The sequence below is a fragment of the Carcharhinus amblyrhynchos genome, chromosome 8 (assembly GCF_965287045.1).
Source record: "Carcharhinus amblyrhynchos chromosome 8, sCarAmb.v2.hapA, whole genome shotgun sequence".
Taxonomy (NCBI): Eukaryota; Metazoa; Chordata; class Chondrichthyes; order Carcharhiniformes; family Carcharhinidae; genus Carcharhinus; species Carcharhinus amblyrhynchos.
The window spans coordinates 99,423,213-99,440,493 of NC_137331.1; the positions used below are offsets into that span (position 1 = coordinate 99,423,213).

Here is a 17,281-nt window from a genome sequence, read left to right on the forward strand (position 1 = left end):
TGAAGTTAGGCAATGACAACAGCAGAGGATCCCATCACTGAATCTTAGCAGTATATCTGCCAATCTGACATCCTACAGATTGAAGGTGAGCTAATGAAAGCCACTATTCAAAAAGTGAGGTAGAGAGAAAACAGGGAACTATGGACCAGTGAGCCTAACGTCAACAGTGGGTTAGATGCTGGAATCCATTGTTCAGCATGGATTTACAAAAGGGGAAACTCATGCTTGAAGAATCTACTGGAATTCTTTGAGGATGTAACTAGTAGAATTAACCAAGGCGAACAGATGGGTGTGGTTTATTTAGACTTTCGACAAGGTCTTACATAGCAGACAACGTAAAATTAAAGGCGCATGAGATTGCGGGTAATGTGTTGAGATGGATAGAAAGCTAGTTAGCAGATAGAAGGCAGGGTTGGCATAAATGGGTCTATTTCTGATTGCTGTGGTACACCACTAGTCACTACTGCCAATAATTGGACCCCAACTATTCACATTATATATTGATTTGGAAGGAACTAAATGTATTCTCTCTAAATTTGCAGATTTCTGTGTGTTTTTAAGACAAAATGCACTGTTCATAGAGTACAAGGAAAGTAGGGATGCAGAATATAGTGTTAGTCATAGCTAGGGTGTAGAGAAATATCAACTAAATATATGGTAGGTCCATTCAAAAGTCTGATGGCAGCAGGAAAGGTGTTCTTGAATCAACGTGTCCTGATGTTTGCATCTTTTCCTCAGCGGAAGTGAAAATGTCCAAGGTGCATGATTAAGCTGGCTGCTCTTTGGAGACAGGGTGAAGTGTTGGCAGAGTCAATGAATGGGAGGCTGGTTTGAGATGGACTGATTATTCATGTACCTTTGTAGTTTGCTATCTTTGTCAGAACAGGAGCCATACTAAGCTGCAATATACCCCAAAAAAACTTTATATGGTGCATCTTAAAAATTGAAGTCATAGTGGACATGCAGAATTTCTTCATCCTTCTGAAAATATTGATGGTAAACAAACCCACCAATGCTTCAATGTGGAGGGACCAGGACAGGTTAGTGATCTGGAAACTTGATACAAAAGTTAAAAGCAAATTACTGCGGATGCTGAAATCTGAATTACTGCCAGACCTGAGATTTTTCAGCATTTTCTCTTTTGATAAAGTTGGATGGGAAGGTGAGCTGTGAGGGTAACAATGTCTCAGTGTGATTTGGACAGATCAAGTGAATGGGCAAATGCAGTATATGTAGATAAATGTGTGATTATCCATTTTTGGTAACAATAAAGCAGCAGATTATTATTTGAGTGAGTGTAAGTGAAGAGAGATGGATACTCAGCATGATCTTGGTGTCCTTGTGCATTAGTTACTGAAAGTAGGCACACCAAGTGCAGCAGGCAGCAAAGAAAGCAAATGATATGTTGATCTTCATAGTGAGAGGATTGGACTATGGTAGTACAAATGTTTTATTTCAATTGTATTGGGCATTGATGAGACACCTGGAGTATTGTGTGTAGTCTTGACGTTCTTATCTGAGGAAGGGTGATAAAAGAAAGAGTGCAGCAAGGGTTTACCAGACTGATAGCTGGGATGGTAGGTCTACCATGGAGGAGGAGATACTAAGTTGGTTAGGATTATACTCATTGGAGTTTAGAAGAGCAAGGGGATGTCAGAAATTTATTTTATAAAAAAAATTAGACAGGATGGGGGAAATCCAGAACTAGACATCAGCATTTGAAGGGTTTATCCCTTAGAAGGGAGGTCAGAAGAATTCCACCCCCCCACGCAGGTGGGTTGCAAGAAGAATTAAGATATAACACATGGGGCTAAAAAGGATATGGGAGCACAGGAGCAGAAATACAGAATCAGAATATTGAATTTCATGATCAGCCATGATCAAAATGAAACGGATGGTGGAGCAGATTTGAAGCACTGAGTGACCTGCTCCTGTTTCTATTTTCTACGTTTCAAGATCCCTGACAGAAACAAGTGTCCAATTGGCAGAAGGAACACTGCCACCAGGACTTCTGGCTACACCAGGGACATTCAATTGCTGTACTGTTGTGTTTGGGGTGATATCCTGCTCCACCCACAATCCCAAGACTGCAAGCAGTTCTCCAATGCCATAACAACAGTGGTCACGAATGCAGAGGTGTAAGGAGATCATCAGTAAAATCAGGAGAGATAGACAGGATAGGGATCCCAGAGAAAAGGCAGCCTCACTTGCTCTCCATGCAGGAAGACTGTCCTTTAGCTTGCCAACTTTAGTCTTGAATCAGCTGGAGGTGAATTTCCATGTTGAACCTTCCTGCCTGATTATATGTCCGCACCACACCCTAGATTGCACCTTATGCAGGGGGCAGAATGTTGAATCTGCCCACTAATTTCAGGTTTGGATAACAACTAGTTAAACAGTTGATACTAGGTTTAAAGTTAATTAAGTGATCACTGTCTCTTTTGATCTACTGTGACCCAATAACTCATGGTAGTTGAAGTAGTTGAAAGTCAAACTTAAAAATATATTTAAATCCCATTTAATACTCTCAATTCTTTAACCTTTCCAGCAATACAAACATTAAAAATGAAAAGTAAAGCTTAAATTACAATACTGAAATAGAAAGTTTATTTTCATTAAACATTTTAAATAAAAACACTAAGCTTTGTTTCAGAAGCAAATTGTAAAGTTTCAAAAGTTTATTTTTAAAATAAATATCAGTCAACTTAAGTTTTCAAACACTTTGATTTTAAGCTGTTTGTTCAGGTTATCATTTGTAGGATCAGAAAGGATTATAGCCAAGCCAATATTAGGATTCAAAATTTAAAACAGATCTCCAGATAGTGATAAAATCATTAGGAAACCATTTTCATTCTACATTAGGCAGCAAAACCTTGGCCCCTAGACATCAGCATAACTCAAAACATAGTTCAAATTTGTCTTGCTCTAAACAAAAAAAAAATACGAATGATATCCTTTTACTACCATCCTAGTCCAAAAGAAAACACTCGATACTCTGCTTAGTTTATTGCTGTCGTGAATGGCAGGGAAAGGGGCCCCCAAAAATGCAAATGACAGATCTACCATATCCTTTGCTTGGCAAAGGTTTCATATATTACCAAGACCATGTTTCCTGTTGAGAGGCAACCTTGGAGGTAAGACAGGCCAATCTGGTTTGGAATGGGTAGAAATAAACTTTTGTAAGTAAATGCTTAAATGGGGTTGGTGCGCTTTTCAGGGCACCACAATCAGGTCACATTTGGTAACATTCTAATTTTCAGACTGCATCTAAAATCTGTAAAAAAAGTATTCATCTTTTGAGGAAATGGGTCTAGGTTTATTACAGAACTGGTACTTAAATGATAACCTCAAACTGCAAGTGTGGCAAGAAATCATTTCCAAATTCAATATGGCTAATGGAGACAAAATGAATAAAAAGGTGGGAAAGGCTCATGTTTACACACACGTTCTTGTGCTTTAAAAAAATTCTATGTAATTTGTACCTTCAGATGTGATTGACCATCAAGCCTGAAGGGAGTGGGGAAAAGTGGTATTTTTGGGTCAAGAAACAAATGAGGCCAAATGCTGATAAGCTACTTATTTTCAGTTTGCAGAAGAATTCTAGAAGAATTACTGCTGTTGACACAGAGTGCAAAGTGAATGAATGCCCTGAAAGAACTCCTGTTTTAAAAAAAACCGTAAAGTCTGGAAAGTTACACCATGTCAGTTGTCATTTGAAAGGAGATTAGAAGATAACTTTCATTACAACTCAAAGTATTCTCCTTGAAAAGCACAACAGCTGTTGAAAATTACAATGTTGTTTCAAAAATCTTACAAAAAATTCAAAAATACAAGTTTCTGTATACAATACAAATGCATTCTGGAGTAGATTACACAAACAGGAAATATGAAACATCATGCCAAGCACTTTTAGCCATCCTTAAAAAGGATCAAATTTGTAATTGCCTACTCAAATTTATGCAGATTAGGAAAAGACAAGGTTATACAATCAATCTACATACATACTAAGCCAAAACTAAAACCAAAGTTACTAAAACTAAAGTAGTTTTTCAAAAAAGCAATGCAAATTCTTCTGCTTTATAAACAACAGCGTATCAACAAAGGAGAAAAACAACCAATTGAAGTTTGATAAAAAGTTACACAAACTAACAAGATTTAATATTTCCTCTCTTTAAAGAAGATGAATCAAACTATGTACATCTCAACATTCAACTCTAGCTTCATATGACTCATGGGCAAGTAATGCTTTCAAACGTTGTTACCCATACTGCACTACTCCCTGTAAAAGGTGCAAGAAAAAGAAACAGCATGTTGTGTTACCTTCAGATTTTGTATGGACCCATTGCTTTCAAATTATGGCAATAATTAGAAGAGTCACAAACAAGAGAGCATGCACAAAATAGAAGCAGATGATTTTAGTCTGCGCACCGTATTCAGTTTTAATCCCGAGGTCTTTTAAAAAAATTCCAGGTTATGTTCACACTATGCCTTAAAGGGTAACTTTACACTTTTTCCACAAGGTAAAGAGAAGGGTTCTCAACATGAAATTTCTGCTGCCTGAGGGGCAGAGTTTTCAACACTTCCCACATTACTATTTGAGTTAGCATTGGTGTTCTGATTCAACACCGTGGTTGGGTGGCCATAAAACTTGGAAGCTTCCCCAGTGTGAGCTCGACTCCTGTTGCCCTCTTGGGACACTACGCTGGATCCTGACGCTGAACGGGATCTCATAAGACGAGTCATGCTGGCTGCAGGCACTACAATTAAAGGGCAGAAAGAGAATGCATGGTTCGCCAGGTGCAATGAATATTTATAAATTGTACCAAATCCATCTAAGGTAAATGCTTTCCACTTACTGTAGCCCATGCCTTGCACAAAGTATTTGAAAGCTTCTGTAAATTTTGCCGGCTGCAAGGGAAAGAATAAAACCCATTTAAAAACTTATCAAAATTATCCTGTATAAAAATAATCCATCTTGCTTATGACAGACTTGTATCCATAATGTGCCTTTCATTTGGAAGTAGTTAAGTGCAAGAGTGCTCAGAGAATTCTGCCCTGTTCAAATCCACCCCAAAAGAAAATCCAGACAGGAGACCAAGTCAGTTTATACATGTGGATAGTATCCTAATGAGGAGACAACATCACACAATTTATAGCACCTTTAATTTGATAAAATGTTCCAAAGCATTTCAGCGTCATTACAGATCAAGATCTTGGGTATTTATGAATAGATAAAAGGGAAAACTAGTGGATGTGGTGTATTTGGATTTTCAGAGCACTTTTAATAAAGGCCTATATAAGAGGTTGTGTGCAATATTAAAGCGCACAAGTTTTGGCATAATATATTGACAAGAAACAAAAAAAAGGAGCAAATAGGTCTTTTACAGATTGGAAGGTGGAGCCTAGTGTGATGTCATAGGGATCAGTGCTTGAACCTAATTTATTCACAATATATAAATCAATGATTTGGAGGAGGGAATCAAATGGAATATTTTCAATTTTGTGGACAACCTAAAACGAGGGGGGAAATAGAGAGAGTGAAGATAGAGAGGTTTCAAAAGCAATTTAGGCACACTGGGCAGAGTTTTCCCATTCCACCCGCCACAGGAGTTGTAGCAGGCAGAACATGGACAAGGAAAAGCTTTGTTAACTTCAGGAGGATCTTCCAGTGTCTGGGGGCGAGCGTGGCCAGAAAGATCACACCAATTGAGTGAATGAGCAAATACATGACAGATTGGATAATGTGGATAATTTGAAATTATCCACTTTGGCAGGAAAAACAGAACGTCAGGATTATTTTAAATGGTGATGATGTGAACATATTGATGTGCAAAGGGACCTAGGTATTCTTGTAGTCATTGAAAGCAAACATGCTTGTGCAGCAAGCAGTCAAGAAGGCAAATTATATGTTGGCCTTTACTGCATAAAGATTTTAATACTGAAGAAAGGATGTCTTATTGCAACTGTACAGGACCTTGGTGAGGCCACATTTGGAGCAGTGTGCAGTTTTGGTCTCCTTATCCAAGAAAATAGATATCTGCCATTAGGGAAGGGTGCAAAGCTTCACCAGACTATTTCCTGTGATGGCAGAATTGTTCTATGAGGAGCAATTGGGTCGACTAGGCCTGTATTCACTTGTGTTTAAAAGAATGAAAAGGGGATCTTAAATGCAGACAGGGCTGGACGCAGGTATTTTTTTCCCCGTTTGGGGATTCAAAACAAGGGGTCAGTCTCAACATTCAGGGTAGGTATTTAGGGCTGAAATGAGGTGGAATTTCTTCACTCACCTGTATTACATTAGGCTGTGGAGGCAAAGTCACAATGGATTCAAGAAAGAAATGAATCGGATTCTAGACACCGAGGCATCAAGGGATATGGGGTTGAGAGCACGAGTACGGCATTGAGAGAGGGGATCAGCTACCATTACTTTAAAATGGTGGAGCAGACATAATTAGCTGAATGAATGACCTACTCCTATTTTCTCAAAAGAATACCTTTGAGGAAAGTGAACGAGAGAGGGTTGGAGTGTTTAGGGAAGAAATTCAAGAGCTCAGGACGGAGGTAACTGAACATGAAGCCACCAATGGCAGAATAGTTAAAAATCAGAGTTGCGCAAGAGAGCAAATTAAAGATGAGCAGGGATATCTTGGAATTGTGGAGCTGGGGGAAGATTAGAGATAGATAAAGTTAAGGCCATGGAAGGATATCACCATTATGTCAGCATGTGTTAAATAGGCTATTTGACAAAGTCTCAAACATACCTGAACAACTTGTGGCAGTCCTCCACAGTCAGACATCTAATCCAAATGAAAGGAGAGAATAGTTGTCAAAATCTTATATCTAAATTATGGGAATGGTGTAATTGATTCTTTAATTACTTACTTAGCCCTTGAAGAACAACTGGAATTGTATTTGCCACAATAAAAGTTATTTACTTATTTTGTATGTGGTTTGAGAAAGGTTTTTCATCATTGTTGTATCCAACAATTATGCTCTTGGAAGTAGCCTTTTAGTTTCAAAATGTCTAGATACATAGACTGTAATTATTTACAATACCCACTTTCTTCATAAAGATAATAGACTCAAGCCCAAAAACCAGCCCAGCTGTTATCAGGTAGATAAACTGTTCAAGCTAGGTCAGCAACATTGCAATTACACCATGGCTCAGCTTTCGAATTTCTCTTCATTTGTGGACACATGCTGTTTTCACTCAGCGAATAATGCATGTTCAGTAAGTACCCTCTGCAGTTTTTTAAAAAAAATCCAGCTAGCCAGGTCCTTTTCTTTGATTTGACTTGTCCAGTAATATCAGTTGGGATTATAACACTACCTTGCACATTAGTTAATCGGTAAAACAAATACAGTGTTCCAACTTGCACAATTAGAGGCAAAGCCAAGCCCAATTTCATCCTCTCCAAGGCATGTGTGTTTTTCACCCCCCCCCCCCCCCCCCTTCTGCCTCACTAAAAAAGGACTTGGACAAACCAATGGTTGCACACTGGACATATAGTGATACCTCTAGCTTATGTAACTTCAGAGCAGTTACCCGCTACAAACATTCAAAGATAGTAGGAAGGGAAAAAAACTCAACAGGTCCATCAAGTCTGCCCTATGTTTTCTGACAAATTAATTGGAATACAGAATTTCAAAACATCTTCTGGCTGCCTTAAGGATGCTAATGTAGACAAAATACACATTTGACGTGAGAATTTTAATGCCAATTAATACCATTTGCAATATTTGTTACATTTTGAAGTACACAATGAATGATGAGATAGAAGTTTTTTTTTGTATAAGTAACAGAGTAACTTTACAGGGTAAATGGTAGGACTCTGAAGAGTGCAGTTGAACAGAGGGATCTGGGAATACAGGTACAGAATTCCCTAAAAGTGACGTCACAGGTGGATAAGGTCGTAAAGAGTGCTTTTGGTACATTGGCCTTTATAAATTAGAGTATCGAGTAAAGAAGTTGGAGTGTTATGGTAAGGTTGTATAAGGCACTGGTGAGGCCGAATTTAGAGTATTGTGTATAGTTTTGGTCACCTAGTTATAGGAAGGATGCAAATAAGGTTGAAAGGGTGCACAAAAGGTTCACGAGGATGTTGCCGGGACTTGAGAAGCTGAGTTACAGAGAGAGCTTGAATAGGTTAGGACTTTAATCCCTGGAGTGTAGAAGAATGAGGGGAGATTTGATAGGGGTGTATAAGATTTTGATGGGTATAGATAGTGAATGCAAGCAGGCTTTTTCCACTGAGGCTAGGGGAGAAAAAAAAACCAGAGGGCATGGGTTAAGGGTGAAAGGAGAAAAGTTTAAAAAGGGAATATTAGAGGGGCAGGGGGGGATTCTTCACACGGAGTGGTGGGAGTTTGGAATGAGCTGCTGGATGAAAAAAAAGTGGTAAAATGCAGGGTCACTTAACATTTAAAGAAAAACTTGGACGGGTTCGTGGATGAGAGTGGTGTGGAGGGATATGGTCCAAGTGCAGGTCAGTAGGACTAGGCAAAAAACTGGTTTGGCACAGACAAGAAGGGTCAAAGCTGTAATTTTCTATGGTTCTAAGTCACTGACGGATTGGCTTTAAGCATCAAAAGAACAGCATCAGTGTGTACCAGACTTTTCCTGAAGACTGATGTCAAGCTAACTGGCCTGCAGTTCCCAGTTCTCTCCTTTCTTAAAACGTAGCACTACATTTGCAACTCAAATCTAAAAACTGGAAAATCCCACCAATGCATTCACCATCTTGGCATATTTTAGAAGTTTTGGGACAGAGCTTTTAATCCCAATTCCTTAAAATTTACTCTTTACCTTTTCCACTGATTTTTATTATTTTTTTTAAAACTAGCCTTCTCTCATTCTATTTTTCTCCCTCAACTGTAAGCAACGCCTTTTCAACTTGTCTTTTCAACAATTAAAGCTTCAGCCACACCAAACTAATTCAAATTCTATAGCCATTTACAACACATAACAATTTGCCTTTCTGCAGTTAGGTTACATTACCTTTAGCAGAGTAGTCTTCGTTGGATCAAGCTTAGTATTGCAGTCAACCTGAAAGAAATATCAGCATTTTCACATCAAGCTCTTTCATGGTTATGGAACTGATCACAGTTAAGAACCAAAGAGGTGGCGGGGGCAATTTAAATAAATAGATCTTATATATCCTGAATGCATTCCAACTCCTGTTTTGATAAGGGCAGCTGCTTTGTGTAATGACAAGATAGGGTGAATGTGTTGCACACTAATTAAACACAAGTAAATTCTAATGTAATTCAACAGTGTCAACTTTCTCCCCTCAAGCTATGGACTCTCTGCATTTCACTGACAGTATACATGGGACTTGAAACTATGCCAGTAACTAACTTTGAGGAAATATAAAGTGACTTGGGACAGAGGCAGAGGCCACAGACAATTGGGGCTTTCCAAGGAAATTGGATCAGCTCCCAAAGAGGAAATACTTGCAAGACTATTGAAAAAGAGAGGGATAAGCCTAGCTGCAGAGAACCACAGCTTGGACATAACAGGCTGAATAGTCTCATGCTCTGTAATCTTTGTCTCTCGGTTCTATAATTGCTGTATGATTCTATACTAGCAATTGGTATCAAATATCAGGCCAACTCATTTTTCAAGCACCTTCTGGCATGTGATGAAATTCATTCATGAACAACTGGAACCATTTCAGATATTGCAAAGTGACAAAGTGAATGCCTGCAAGTTTCCCTCCAAACCACACACCATTTTGACCTGCCATTGCTTCTCTGTTAACGGGCCTAATTTATGAAACTGCCTCCCTAATAGCACTGAGTTTGCCTACAGGTTCAGAAGGCATCTCGCCACCATCTGCTCAAAACAGCAGCAAATGCTGGCTTGCGAATGATACCCCAATCTCAAATTAATCTGCACAAGCATCCACTTCCAGCAGGAAGCAAGACATGGTTCTTTCTCTTCTCATATGAAGACACTTAAAACTAAAATGACACTAATCTTCCCTGGAAGACTTCCTTCAATCATCATTCCACTTTGCATTAGTCAACATGCACCAAAGTTGTTTCCACATTCCAATTTTAGAGGTCTTAAATCCAAACATTTTGAATTTATTTGGCAGTTGTGGATAGATGCTTACAATTTCTAAAATTGCTACTGGTGTAGGGTTAACATTTAATTGTCTACTCCAATGACTAAATCAAGTACTGAGCACTGTAAATCAGTTTGTGCAGACCAAGATCAGAGCAAAAATCAATTGAGTATAGATTCCTGTTAAAATGCTGGCTATAGTGTAACATTTGTGCTAATGATGACTACAGATAAGGAGACAGTACAAACAATTCACCTAACAAATAGCCAATAATTTGCTATGCACATTATTGAAAATGTGTGAAGGTAATACTTGTTAGTGTTCACCAGTTCCTCAATATTATCTCAAAAAAGGATGGATTTCAGTGAAAATTTGTATGCAGAACTGATTTCCAAACATTGTCATTTTTAAACACGATAGATATTTTTGTTGCAGAATAATCCACACTGCAAATAAAAAAGTTATATGCAGCAACATGAGTAGTCAGACCACTTTAGTCTATTATTGCAGCAAGAGTAATAAAAAGTATTTAAAAATCACTGAATTTTAACTCCAGAATTATTTCAGGTGTTTACTGTTCTGATAACTTAAGAAGATGAAATACATGTCAATACTAAGGACTGGGACCCATTTTAGTTTCTTAGCCATAGGGCTATTTGAATGGTGGAAGTGGGGCAAACTTTAGAAAACTGTTGAATTTAATTCAACTCAGATGTGCGAAGTCACTAAGACTTTTTAACTATCAAATTCAGAATTAAATAAGTTCCCATTTTGTGATTACACAAGGCAAGGAGTGTGAACACAAGCTAAATTGACACCATGGTATTATTCAATAAGTTGTTACCTCTTTGTAAAAAAAAAACACAAGTCTGAACAGCAATTTATGCAATCTGAATAATCATCTTAACATACCACAGCATCCACTGCAGGTGAAGCATCTCCAACCACCAACAAAGCAGGACATCTACAAACAAAACATGATCAATCCAACATATTACCATTAAGGAGGCAGATTGTGGCTTAGAAACTAAATGAAACTCAGCTAAATGATGTTCATACAAGCCTAATCAGGTCCCAATTTCTACATTCCACTCCCAATCCAGAATCAGGTCTGATTCTCTCACCTGCTGCTCCCCTATCACTCAGAACCTGGTCATCCTGGCAATGGACCAATTTTCTGCTGCAGGTCAGTGACCAATGCTCCACCTCATAATCCTAAGTGAAGGAGGCCAGTCTGCACTGACAGCATCCCACCTAGGCCCTATCTAGTCCCCCTACACTAAGGGGGTAAATTTAGTATGACCAATGCACCTAACCAGCACGTCTTTCCGACAGTGGGACGAATTTGGAACAAACCCACGCAGCCACGTGTAGAATGTGCAGACTCCATACAGACAGTGACCCCAGCTGGGAATTGAACCCAGGTCCCTGGTGCTATGAGGCAACAGTGCTAATCGCTATGCCACCCCTGACTGAAAATCCAAATGTTGATCAGGGCTGATCACTGACATCGCTTCATAGAAAACTTCAAAGCACGGGCACAAGTTGGGAGGAATTTCACAAATGGTGGATTCCTCTGATTTTCTGGCTGTCCAGCTGTTGTGGGTCAGGCCTGTGAAAGGTTACCCCCAGTGACTAGCCTGATGTAACATGTGCCATTCTTTTACTCAGTAAATCTTCCTCAAGTTAATATTTAAATTTCAAAACAAAAATAAATAAACAAACTCACTGTAAAATGTTGTGGTGATGGTGGTGGTGGTGATGATGATGATGACCTGCAGGAAGAGGGCGCTCAACATCCAAATCTCTTCGGCTGCAAGAAAAAGAATGTTTAGGCCTTTTGGCTAAGATGAAGTGTAGTATTGACATGCTGCACTTGGTTGAAGTCATTAGGTTACATCAGCTTCATTTGAAGCAATTTTTTAAAGCAGCTTCTCAGCCTTTTGGCTAAGATGCAAATGAAATCAAGCCTTGGAGGAGGAGCTATGCCTACTCCAAATCAGCTTGGAACATGTAGATCAAGCCCAAGACAGGAGGTGGCAGCCCTGTCTTGTCAGCCACTTTAGGACTTGAACAGCAGGTTAGGTGTAAAGACTCGCATTCTAATCAGTAACCTCTAAACTGTCTGTGCTTTTTATGCTCTGTTCAAGGCCAGAACTCTCCATTCACCTGACAAAGAGTCCCCTCGAAAGCTTGTGAGTTTACTATCAAATAAATTGGTTGGACTAAAACCTGGTGTTGTCAGACTTATTATCAGCTTGGATCAGGAATGTCTCAACTTGTTGAGACTCTGAACTGGACTTGATTGGAATAAACAAAAAAAAGTTTAGGGAGTTTGCTTATGTCCAAAATCAGTAGCTGCTTTCCTGTTTAATTCTCAAATTTCCACTGTGACTCAATTTCTTCTGCCAAAAAAGTACAGAATAAAACTGCTTTGCTTTAGGCACAGATGTTCCAAATACTACAACTCCATATTTTACGTTTATTTATTAGTATCACAAATAGGCTTACATTCACACTGCAATGAAGTTACTGTGAAAATCTCCTAGTCACCACACTCCAGTGCCTGTTCAGATACACTGAAGGAAAATTTAACATGGCCAATGCCCCTAATTAGCATGTTCTTCAGGCTGTGGGAAGAAACTCATGCAGACGTGGGAAGAATGTGCAAACTTCAGTGACCAAAGCTGGGAATTGAACCCAGATCCCTGGCATTGAGAGGGAGCAGTGCTAACTACTGTGCCACCCATATCAATATTTTAATAATTTACCAGTCGCACCAAACTGCAAATAAGTCCATTGCTAGTTCCAAATATAAAAAATCTTGTTTGGTAGCACTAATGCACCAGTCATGGCATAAAAGTATAGGAGAATAGCTAGAGCAAATGTTGGTCCCCTTGAGGCAGGCAAAAATCATCATGGGAAATGACAAAGAAATTGTTCATAGGAACATAGTAAACAGGTGCAGGAGTAGACCATTTGGTCCTATCATGGCTGATCATGCACTAAATATTGCCTGTCTTCATAGATAACAAAAACTGTATGCTAGAAATAGAGGGTAACCAAGGGATAATAAAAGAATGAGAAACTTTAGATCATAAAATAGCAGCACAGAAAAATTGGAGAAATTTAAGTGATTAAGATGTGACAAATCCCCCCTGTCAGATAAACCCTCCTCATGGACATGGGGACCACCCTCTCAGCCTGAACCTCCACAATAGGAAGCCCCCCCAACCTCCCACATTAAAGGAAGGATTTCCTAGGGTAAAGTTAATACAGCAGGATATTTAAATGCATGGTAATGATCTTTCATGGTAGGGACCCCATTTCACCACTGGCAGGACAATAAAGCCAGCATGAAAACAGCTGTGGGACTCCCTTGGACTCCACGTGGCCAAAAAAAAATTGAATGTGCTTCTGACTTTCCAAAATTTAGATTCTGAATCCTTTATCAATGCTAATGTTACCTCCTACAACATGAGCACGCATTTGTGTAGTGATCTGTGATGTGGTACCTTAGTTGACAAGTGTACCACATCTACAGATTCCTCTTTATTCACTTTGCTTGTTATTTCTTCAAAGAAATCTAATAAATTAGTCAAAACACCATTTCCTTTCTATCGCAATCCCTTCTGGAATAGAGCAGTTACATTATTTTCCAATCTGATGTGACCTTTGCAGAAACTAGGACAGATGGTTGGTCTGGAACATTAGCACCAACGCATCTACTGTCTCAGCAACCAATTTATTTGAAGACCCTGGAATGAAGTCTTCATCTCCATTAGGACAAATTAGTATCCTTTCCCTCATGATTGGATTTCTAAGATGACATTAGCATTGCTGACTAGCATTTATTGCACATCCAAGTGCCTTCAAGAAGGTGGTGAGCTGCGTTCATGAACCGCTGTAGCCCATGTGCTGTTAGCTTGTTCCAGGTCTTTGGCAGTGTAGTTCTAAGTGAGGATTTTGGGACTTGGATGGGAACTTGCAGATAGTGGTGTTCTCATGCATATGGCTGTGTCACTGCCTTGAGGAAACAACATGAGCTGCAATTAAGCTGCTTCTCAATACTACGTCTTTTTCCAAGTCAGAATCATTTATTACTTGTAATGAAAAATGGATCCAGTACTACTTTACCTGTTGTACGAATCAACAAACATCTGCAGATTGTTGTGATTAATATCGGAAGAAATGTGAGACCGGTACAACTGGATCAAATCAGGGTTAGAATGTATTTCATCCTAAAATAAATTGCAAATATATTAGTTGTAATGTGATAATATACAAGCACAGGAGATAGTTAACTGCTGATTTAGGGAACATAACTAATGGCTGTGGGCAAAGATTAACAAGATTTTTACTTCCAGAAAGACTACCTCACATTATACAAATGTATAATGATAGAAGAAATGCACAGGTCTGGCAGCAACACCTCCACTGATGCTGCCAGACTTGCTTAGCATTTCCAGCACCCACAGTACTTTGCTTTTGTTATCAACTGTAGGTTTGTAAATTTACTAGGTTTACTTACCAAAATGATGCAGATTTGTTGACAACATTCAACCTTGTTTTTATTATCAATGGTCTGGGAGGGATGCTTCTTGGGATGTGTGAAGCTGCCAAAAGTCACATTTAATGAGTGCAGCATCACGTCTTTTCCCCTCCATCAAGAGGGTTCAATTCCTAGTTTGAGTCAGTCACTGTGCAAAGTTTGCAGTTCTCCCAGTGTCTGTGTGGGTTTCCTCAGGATGCTCCAGTTTCCTCCCAGTCTGGAAGTTAGGCCATGCTGAATTCTCCCTCAATGTACCCAAAAAGGCGCCAGAGTGTGGCGACTAGGGGATTTTCACAGTAACTTCATTGCAGTATAATGTAAGCCTACTTGTGACTAATAAATAAACTTTAAGTACAGTTAAACTCCAACAAGTTTATTTGGAATCATGGTGATTCCAGATAAACCTAGTGTTGAAACTTCTTACTATGCCCACTCCAATCCAACGTCAGCATCTCCACATCATTACTTTAGATAGCGATGACACTTCAAATGCTTCAACCTCATGATGTTATTTCTTCAGGTGAAACCATCATGGGAGCAGATAGATGTTGTGCCATCAAATGTGACAAATCCAAAAGGTGCCCAAGGAAGTTAGTGTTAAGTCTGGTGTTATTTGCACAACATACTCACTCAATGGCAAAATTCACAAGGAAGCAACAGGGCAAACTTTGGTGAGTTACTGCTTCAGCATCCTGTAGATCATATATATGCCACTGATGGATGTTAGAGATGTAATTTCAGGGTGCCAATTATGCAGAATGCACTATGCTACATGTCAATTTCAAGTTGATTTTGGTATACCTGTCAAGGAGAGTGGTTAAGTGTTCCATGATGCACTGGATTTACTGGTGATGTGGCTGACACTTGGATTAGTCATTTCAATGCTGGCTACAAAAGTAAGCTTTTGTTCTACAGATATTCTCCAAAATGTTGACTAAGAAGTCGTCCATGATGGCACTGCAAATGTGTTTTTTTTTGGGGGGGGGGGGTAAGAGAAAGATGTTGGAGATGGTCATTATATAACAAATTGCATCTTACAACTAGTCAGAAAGGTGCACGTTACTGAGATCCTTTGAAGTTGGCATGGGTTGCTTCATGATCAGGGATTGTGCAGACAGGAACAAATCAGAAAGCAGCCATAATCCTCACTCATTGTGAGGAGAAACTCATGGTTGGGCTGATAACAATGCTTCAGGAATTCCTATAGCAATGTCTTAATGCTGCTGGAGGAATGTCCCTTTTAACTAACCTCATTAACTTCAGTTGTTAGATAGTACTTGGGAGCAGCAGCCCACTTTTTTCCAACATTTCGTTCTTCTATCCATACCTGGATCAACAGCATGAAGGGATCCAAAGCAAATTGGTATGGGTTAGAATCTGAATCGACTGCAAGCCTGCAGGTTTCACTTCAGAATTCCTTCCAACAATTTACTCCCATTTGATTTGCCCATTCAGCATCTTCGGTCTGCCTTCTGATCTTACTAAAGGAACCTTCTCTAGTTGCCCAATTTCTCACCACCGTTCTCGACAAGACAAGTTGAGCTAGAGAGCTTTGCTCTTATCCACATGGTACTGAACTCCCTTAGCTGCACATGCAGATAGCTCTGCATTATGGCTTAATTATTGGTGCATTATTCCAAGGTAAGCCTGTTGCTGCTGCCAACACAACTTCTTGCACTCCCCACTGAAGCAGTGTTGGTCTCAGTGCTCTTGCATCATGATGAAGTAAACGTGCATTGTCTCATGAGGCTATAGAGTGATGTATAATTCTGATGGTGCAGTGTCTCAGTTTTGGGCTGCTCGCCATTTTCTACGGTGGCAGTACAAAATGTACTACACAAATGGAACATAGGATAGTGAAATCAAGATGGTGCAGTCAGTCATTCCTACCAATAAGAGACTAAATTACAATGTCTGCAATAAAGATGAGAATGAGATAAAACTATTTCCTCATGTAAATCAGTCTGGCAGCTACATCCCTCAGTGGTAGTATGATCATGAACTTAAGATTCCTATCCAGTGCACATTCTGTGCCCTTTGCCACTATTTCCAACTCCAGAGGTCTGTTGAAACAGGATTAGATAAACACTCAAGGGGAGACAGAAATAAAAAGGCAATAATAATCATCAACTCGTTGCCTCTCTTTCACACCAAACAAACATCTGAGATATTACACCCAGGGACAATGTGTAGCTTTACTTTAATTAGTGGAGAAAACTGAACAATATTAAACCAGTGCTACTTTTGTGGTGGAAAAATAACTACATTTATTGTACGAATAAAAAAGGAACTCACCTTTCCAAACAAATGAGAGATCACAACATCTGTCAAGTTAGAGGTCCAGCCAGTAATCTAGAAGGAAACATTTAAAAAAAACACTAACTTAAATCCTCAATACACAGCACCTCCATTCTTACCCCTCCTTCTCCCCCACCAACCCCACCCCTCCCCCCCCCCCAAGAAAAACCAGTAACATGTGATGTTATGCAACAATGGTGAGAACAATGGCAGACTTCAGAAGGACATCCACACATCTCTGCTATAAATTTATTGGGGAGAATAGTAGCATTGTTGCTGGAGTAGCAATTCAGAGATTGGGTGTCATGAAATATTAGGATGCTATTAGAAAGTTTTTTTGGCAACTGTCATGTATTTTGTA

General features: G+C 39.3%; 1 protein-coding gene across 4 annotated transcripts in view; it reads right to left on the reverse strand.

The window, feature by feature from the left end:
* Window positions 1-2,656: 2,656 nt before the first annotated feature.
* LOC145346812 (protein NDRG1-like) overlaps window positions 2,657-17,281 on the reverse strand; it is a 63,344-nt gene continuing 48,719 nt past the window's right edge. For all 4 annotated transcript variants that reach the window (XM_080194568.1, XM_080194566.1, XM_080194567.1 and 1 more), the window contains 8 exons: window positions 16,918-16,974; window positions 14,208-14,311; window positions 11,800-11,883; window positions 10,983-11,034; window positions 8,999-9,046; window positions 6,762-6,797; window positions 4,857-4,908; window positions 2,657-4,757 (listed from right to left, as the gene is read on the reverse strand). In XM_080194568.1, the coding sequence (XP_080050694.1) occupies window positions 4,537-4,757; window positions 4,857-4,908; window positions 6,762-6,797; window positions 8,999-9,046; window positions 10,983-11,034; window positions 11,800-11,883; window positions 14,208-14,311; window positions 16,918-16,974 (654 nt within the window). In that variant the 3' untranslated portion in view covers window positions 2,657-4,536. The remainder of the gene's footprint in view (window positions 4,758-4,856; window positions 4,909-6,761; window positions 6,798-8,998; window positions 9,047-10,982; window positions 11,035-11,799; window positions 11,884-14,207; window positions 14,312-16,917; window positions 16,975-17,281) is intronic.